Source organism: Barbus barbus (assembly GCF_936440315.1).
Source record: "Barbus barbus genome assembly, chromosome: 13".
Taxonomy (NCBI): Eukaryota; Metazoa; Chordata; class Actinopteri; order Cypriniformes; family Cyprinidae; genus Barbus; species Barbus barbus.
In genome coordinates, this window is record NC_136741.1 from 4822759 (window position 1) to 4830764 (window position 8006).

General features: G+C 39.5%; 1 protein-coding gene across 1 annotated transcript; it reads right to left on the bottom strand.

The window, feature by feature from the left end:
- Nucleotides 1-2586: 2586 nt before the first annotated feature.
- Nucleotides 2587-6598, bottom strand: LOC306878822 (tubulin alpha chain). The gene is made up of 4 exons (XM_079431368.1): nucleotides 6173-6598; nucleotides 4187-4409; nucleotides 3914-4062; nucleotides 2587-3719 (listed from the first exon to the last, which is right to left on the bottom strand). The coding sequence occupies exons 1-4, from the start codon at nucleotides 6173-6175 to the stop codon at nucleotides 2742-2744; spliced, it is 1353 nt and encodes a 450-aa protein (XP_079287494.1). The 5' UTR covers nucleotides 6176-6598; the 3' UTR covers nucleotides 2587-2741.
- Nucleotides 6599-8006: the final 1408 nt, after the last annotated feature.

Below are 8006 nucleotides of genomic sequence, written 5' to 3' on the forward strand. Positions count from 1 at the left end.
CTCTTTAGGGAACACATTCACTATCAACTGTGAGTTTTCCCTCAATAAACTCCTAATTTGATGCTATTTAATAGTTAGTGAGGTGGTTAAGTTTAGGTATTGGGTCAGATTAAGGGATCTTGGTCATGGATAATAAGGCCTAATAGTAATAATAAACAGCCAATATGATAGTAACATGCAAGCAACTGGTTATTAGTGAGAATTGGACCTTTAAATGAGTGGTTACAATTGTATTTAATATATTCGTTTGAATAATTTTTGAAAGTAATGAAGTCATCCTGCACACTCCCGAGGGTTCACGTGCAGTAAAAGGCAAAGAACAATCTCAAAGCAATTCCTTGGCATTGTGGCTGTAACATTTGCATTCAAATTTGTGCTCAAATCTCGCATTTAACCGCACATGCTTGTCATCGGCCCACATGATTTGTTTAGCAAATTTCTGGAGTCATGTGACAAGCATAACCAGTGCTTTCACTTGTTTTTTTTATAATTTGTGCAGGATCTGTACGGCTGTTTCAGTCTCTTCGCTGGACTGTGCGTGACAGATAAGCTGAGTGCCAACTGGAGTCAGAGCAGAGAGGCCCACTTTGTACCGTGCACTCCATGAGCACCTAAACCACATCTGCACTCTATCCACATGTCAAACATGCACAGGAAGAAAATAGGTTTACAGGCTTACAAAAAGTCATATTTGTCTGCCAGTACTGCCAGAGAAGTTATTCTTCTCATATATTGTATAAACAATACTTGGTCTGGTAGCACACAGTTGTATGTTGTGTATACAGAGGCTCATGTGTGTGGCCACTGTGTGATTCACTGGAGGTTGAGATGTTTGGGTGTGTTTGTTCCCAGCAGAGATCCGGCTCTCCTGTTTCACATGCAAGACTAACACGTAACCCTATTCATTGTTAATGCATGTTTAATCTGTAAACTATATCCAAAGCAGGAGACTGGATAAGAAGATTAGCCTGACTGCGTCCAGAATATTATGTAGTTTGGTTCCATCGCATTGAATATAGAGCAATAGGAGTCAAACATTTGTACGTTTGACTGAATGTAGTTTTCTCATGATCTTGAAGATTTAAAGGATTTGATTTGAAAGCTTCATATTAGTTTTGCAGACAAATATAATCGTGGGAGGCTTTTAAAAGAGGTTTGCCAGGTTAAATACCTCAAATCAACATGTTATCTAGGAAAAGAGATACCACTTTTAAGTGCTTCAAATATACGAGTTTTCATTTAATATTTTAGTCACTGTATAATAACCATACAAAGAACGAGAGTTTCAGAAAATAGATGGATAATTACCATATGTGACCCTGGACCACAAAACCAGTCATCAGTAGCACAGGTATATTTGTAGCAATAGCCAAAAATACATTGTATGGGTCAAAATGATCCATTTTTCTTTTATGCAAAAAATCATTAGGATATGAAGTAAAGATCATGTTCCATGAAGATATTTTGTCAATTTTCTATCGTAAATATATCAAAACTTAATATTGGATTAGTAATATGCATTGCTAAGGACTTCATTTGGACAACTTTAAAGGCGATTTTCTCAATATTTAGATTTTTTTGCACCCTCAACTTCCAGATTTCCAAATAGTATCTCACCCAAATATTGTCCTATCCTAACAAGCAATACATCAGCTTATTTATTCAGCTTTCAGATCATGTATAAAACTTAGTTCCAAAAAATGTAGCCTTATGACTGGTTTTGTCCAGGGTCACATGTGCTAATTTGTATTTCAGTTTTGATAACTTCACTATTATTAAAAATAAAAATTAGTGAAAGATTTTAAAAATATTCCTGAAGTTCAAATTTTGAATGGGAAGAAGTTTCACAGTAGGATATAAATTGTGAATTCACATGAGCAAGATATTAGTTTCTTAAGACAAAGAAAAGCTGTATTTTAAGCTTTTCCAGTGAGGTTGTTTAAACAGGTTGGACAATAACCTCTCTCGCTGTATGTAAATCACATCTCAAAACCTACTTGTTTAGCCAATATTTTCAGTCATATTTTCTTTAGACACTCCTCTCATCCTATACTACCAGCTGAGTATTTTCATTGCATTTTTGTACTGTTACTTATTGACATTATATCTTTTTCTTCTATTGTTACTTATACCATGTCTGTATCTCTGTACATAATTATTCCATGATATGCAACTGCAATTATGTCTATCCCCAGACTGGGCAACTGTCTACTGTCCATTTAACCGATTGTGAAAGGACTGTTACAATTATCTGAATAGTCTATGGTGTTTCTGCTTTTGTACAGCATCCTTGAGCTTGGGAAAGGCGCTATATAAATTAATCATTATTAAACCCTTTGCAATCATGCGTGTAGATACGTGTTATTTAAAAGCAAACTGGAGCGCGGTTATATAATGCTGACACCCCATTTTTGCATACCTGTGAAAACCCTTCTTCCCTTTTCTCTTGGCAACACTGTGAAAATAACATGGTTGCTAACTTATCACAATAACACCACATCAGCTACTTCAAGCTGTGAAGTTTCGGCAAGGCTCAATGTCTCAGTCATACTCAAATATACTTGGAGACAAAACAAGACAATGGCAGCAGATTAATTAAGCATTTTATTGAAAAGGCTGACCGAATAAGAGGAACAATTTTATTTCATGGAATGTGGGTTTTTAACAGAACATTTTCCATATTTTTAAGTCGGGCAGGAGTTATCTTGCTAGGTTGTGCAAGGGTCAGCAAGCCCTCAAATTTAATACTCCTCTCCTTCTTCATCCTCTTCTCCAACGCTGTCTGTTCCCACCTCTTCATAATCCTTCTCCAGGGCAGCCATGTCTTCTCTGGCCTCTGAGAACTCACCCTCTTCCATTCCTTCACCCACATACCAATGAACAAAAGCTCTCTTGGCGTACATCAGATCAAACTTGTGATCCAGACGAGCCCAGGCTTCAGCGATGGCTGTGGTGTTGCTCAGCATACATACAGCTCGCTGCACCTTAGCCAGGTCTCCTCCAGGAACAACGGTTGGGGGCTGGTAGTTGATGCCAACCTTGAATCCAGTGGGACACCAGTCCACAAACTGGATGCTACGCTTGGTCTTGATGGTGGCGATGGCAGAGTTGACGTCTTTGGGAACCACATCTCCACGGTACAGCAGACAGCAGGCCATGTACTTGCCGTGACGAGGGTCACATTTCACCATTTGATTGGCTGGCTCGAAGCAAGCGTTGGTGATGTCAGCAACAGACAGCTGTTCATGGTAGGCTTTCTCTGCAGAGATCACTGGGGCGTAGGTGGCCAGAGGGAAGTGGATACGTGGATACGGCACCAAGTTGGTTTGGAACTCGGTCAGATCTACATTCAGGGCTCCATCGAAACGCAGGGATGCTGTGATGGAGGAAACAATCTGCCCGATCAGCCTGTTGAGGTTTGTGTAGGTGGGGCGCTCGATGTCAAGGTTTCTACGGCAGATGTCATAGATGGCCTCATTGTCCACCATGAAGGCACAGTCGGAGTGCTCGAGGGTGGTGTGGGTGGTAAGGATGGAGTTGTAGGGCTCCACCACCGCAGTGGAAACTTGAGGAGCTGGATAGACAGCAAACTCAAGTTTTGACTTCTTTCCATAGTCGACAGAGAGCCGTTCCATTAGGAGAGAGGTGAACCCAGAGCCGGTGCCACCACCAAAACTGTGGAAGATCAGGAAGCCCTGGAGCCCAGTGCACTGATCAGCCTGCAAACAAAATAGTGAATGCTTAGATTGCTATAATGTTATCATAATTTATATATTTCCAATTATAACTTAAATTACTGATATTTTACTACCTAGTCACTAGTATGTTTTGGAGTGAATTTATATGTTCTGTGAACTTCCTAACTAATATCTACAGTTTATTGAGAAGACTGTGGCATTAAAAGGCATCTTACCAGTTTGCGAGTCCTGTCCAGCACCAGGTCAATGATCTCTTTGCCAATGGTGTAGTGCCCACGAGCGTAATTGTTGGCAGCGTCTTCCTTACCGGTGATCAACTGCTCAGGGTGGAACAGCTGGCGGTAGGTACCTGTGCGCACCTCATCTGAAGGAAAAAAAAAAAAAAAAACCTTTTAACTGCAAGCTAACCAAAAAACCTAAAGTTGCTCTAAAGCTCAATTTTACAGCTGGGGAAAAAAATTAAAATTGATTTATAAGAAATAAATTACCAATGACAGTGGGCTCCAGATCGACAAAGACTGCTCTTGGGACATGTTTTCCAGCTCCAGTCTCACTGAAGAAGGTGTTGAAGGAGTCGTCTCCTCCTCCAATGGTTTTGTCACTGGGCATCTGACCATCTGGCTGGATCCCATGCTCTAGGCAGTACAACTCCCAGCATGCATTGCCCATCTGGGCTCCGGCTTGGCCAACGTGCATGGAAATACATTCACGCTGTAGAAAGAGGGGGGGGGGATAATAATGAAAGAGAAATATGGTTAGCAACAGCAACTTGAAAAATGCTTGGAAGAAAACGTATGTGATCATGTCAAATAAATAGGCATCATTAAAGAAAGCATAAAGTCACTGCACAGATTTCAGTTAACCCCCTGGAGAGAAAAAAAAAAAAAAAAAAAAAAAAAAAAAGAGGCCACAGCAAGTATCTATACACACACAGTAAATGGGGCAGACAGCTAGGGCAGGATGTTTATTCTTTTCATATGGAAAGCTGCTGAATGGTGCCTTTGCTTGAAAGAAGTGATGTGACGGTAAACGTTGTTTTCACTGTAACATTACAAACAAGGTATGTAATAGGTAACTTAGGGACTTTCCTTTAACTGAAAATATGTCAGACACATGCTCAGTGCCCAGTAACAGTGAGTACTGCCCAAGCCCCGCCCACACGGAGACGCCTTTAGCGGTGTATGTAAAAATTCTGGCGCTTCGTCCAAACGGATCCGGCGTTTTGAGCGTGAAACAGCCATTTTCTAAACCGGGTCCCAGAGTGAATAAATCTGAAAACGACACCCTTGCGTCTTCGTACAGCATCCGTATATTTTGTGAAACGATGATGTCATCACCCCACATCTCGACCCTAGTCAACCAGCGCTACGTCAGCAATAACATTGAACGATCGTCTTTTTATTAACATTAACACAGATTAATAAATGTATTGTTTCATGCGCATTGTCCGTCTTCAGTGTCTCTCTGTGGCAGAGTTACAGTGCCACATGTTGGTCTGGGATGTATACTACATCGTTTTGTGTCGGTTTCGTGAGTACGTAACGTTAGATATGTCTTGAGACAAGGAGGAGAAAAAGATCGGATAGAGAAAGCACTGGCTTCGTGTGGATGTGGCCGAAGATGGCCTGTTTCCGTCAGCATGAGAATCAATAGCCATGACCAGCTCCCAAGCGGCCACACTGCAGCTGTTCCAGTCGTTTTATCTGCATGACCGCATGCAGGCTTAAAATGCTGACTAGGCCCAAAGGATAGGGAGAGAGTAAAATACAGCCATCTTGCTTTCATTCTCATTCCTACTCTGTGAATGTTAATTACTCATTTTGAAATACAGAATTTAAGCATTTATTGAGTCGGACTGTGACTATAACTGCAGTGTAGGGAAAAGGCCCAAAGGGCAGGGCGGGTCCCTTCCCCCACCCAACGAGTACCACCCAGTTTTCTGCATTATTCAAAGAAACGACTAGAAGAAAAAGGCGCGATTTCTGATCTTAACTGCAGCCTTTTATCCGCGTCTGCTACTCCACCCTCGCGCGCATCTAACAAAACCCAAAGCTATCGCATTTATAACTTAAATACCGCTTCTAAATAAATATTATATGTATCTTATGAGGACGTTTATTAATTTTCTACATATATTGTTTTGGCGGATTTTTCTTTGTTCTGCGCGCGCCAGATTTCCCGAGGCTAAGCGTGCGCGCGCATTTGTCTCGCGACCGCCCAAAGCCTTTAAATACTATTAAACATCAGTAAACACGAAGATTAAACGAATTAACATAGCTTCTGTTTTATATTTAAGACAGAGAGGGGCTTTAAATTATACAAATTTCAATTTATATTAAATATAAATTCATACAAATCACATTGAAGTCATTTCGTACTAAACACGTACATCTCAAGCTGTAAAAGAACGGCTTCCACAGAGAAGATAATCGTCTGTGCTATTTACTGAAAATAGACGTGAAGATAAAACTTACCATTTTGTCAGAATTTCCTTCAGACCGACGTTAAGGGTTCGGAGAATGAAGGCAGGATTGCTGCGGAAGCGGTCTGGCTAAGTTTATATAGCGGCGCGCGACCGGATGAAGGAGAGGCGGGGCTCTGGCTGCGCTCTGGCGGGAGCGGCAGTTAACCGACACGAAGAAGAAGAAGAGGAGGAGGAGGAGGGAACCGTTCAGAGAGTGGATGGAAAATGCCCAGTAAGTCAAGGGAGGTTTTTTTTTTTTTTTTTTTTTTTTTTTACTGAAAATAATAATAATAATTTACACCCTACGCAAATATTGGACACTGAGGCAGTTTTTATTTTACATATTTAATAATATCCACTATAAACCCTTATAACCACACCAGACAAAGACAGATGTTAGCTTCCATTTCAGTCAGACTTACTAAGGTTTTAATGTAATTTTGTGAACAGTTTACTTAAAGAAATAGTTCACTAAAAACGGAAAATTGTCCATATTTAACTCTCATATTGTCCCAAACCATTATTTAATCTGTGGAACACGAACAGTTGATTTTGGTAAAGTTCTTTTCAATATAATGTGAATGTAATGTACAGGGAATGTAAAGTTAATGCTTACTGTGAAAAAAACAAAACAACTAAGCACCACAATATAAGTATCATAAATTAGGCTTTCAAACTCAGGGGAGGGCTAAGGTGTTGGTCAATAAGTTTAGAGGAAAACAGTCAATTTAATATTAAATAATAAGATTAAAACGAGTTGGAAAGAACATAATATAAACTTAATATTTCAGAAATATTTTATTACTTTTTTATTACTTGTAATGTAATTTTTTTCACAGTATAAATGGGGTCTTAACACACACACACACACACACACACAAAAAAAATATATATATATATACATCTGTATTTTAAAATTTAGGATGGGGTCCCTCACACGAGAATCATTGAAGCCTGAAACCCCTGCTACATACTTTTCTCTTAGCTTAGCTTTTTTGTTGTCACATTGTAAGCAAGCACAATATTGTTAAAAACATTTCGGCCCGGTTTCACAGACAGGGCTTAGACTAAGCCAGAATTAAGCCATTGTTCAATTAGGACATTTAAGTAATTTTTATAAACATGCCTTAGAAAAAAGCATTACTGGTGTTCATCTTAAGACAAAACAAAGGCACTGACATGTTTTAAGATCAGTCGGTGCAAGTTCCTTTCAGTTGAAACAGCTCAGATTTACATTATAGTCTAGGACTAGGCTTAAGCCTTGTTTGTGAAACCAGGGGTTCATGTTTCATCAACATTCACAAAACCTATTGCTGTCACATAATAATATAAAATGTATTTCCAGATGTTGCTTTCAAAAATAGGCTTTATTTTTGAATGACACCTAAAAGACAGATCATTTCTGAAACTTGATATCTTCCAAGTTACTAAAAGGGTATTTGCTATAGAAGACCAGAACACTTAATCAGGTCTGAAAACATGTTGCAACCTCGCGTTTATCTGTCATAAACTTTGCACTTTGACAGATATATGTCATGTATCCAGATCTGCTCTGCAGGAAATCTCATCAGATGTTCTCTGGAAGACAGTATTGTAATTGTACAGTATGTTCACATCAAACACTGTGACTGCAATAATGCTTTCTAACTCTTTCCCCACATGAGATTTTGTGGCTTAGATAAGTCTAAATGTTTAGAAAAGGACTCCGCGGAGAATGACTGGAATGCCTAGTTGTGTTTTTAAGTGGAGGGCAGTACATTTGTATCAGCATGTAAGAGGAAAGAAAGGGTCAAGTTCAAATTATATTATTATTATGCTCCTGAATGTAAGAGACCATAAAAAGT

Bases quoted from the DNA above. Each gene is read 5' to 3' on its own strand.
- LOC306878822 (XM_079431368.1), bottom strand. The intron at 4,063-4,186 runs GTAATTTATTTC...TTTTTCCTTCAG, and splicing joins TCTGGAGCCCACTGTCATTG to ATGAGGTGCGCACAGGTACC. The intron at 3,720-3,913 runs GTAAGATGCCTT...TTTTGTTTGCAG, and splicing joins TGGACAGGACTCGCAAACTG to GCTGATCAGTGCACTGGGCT.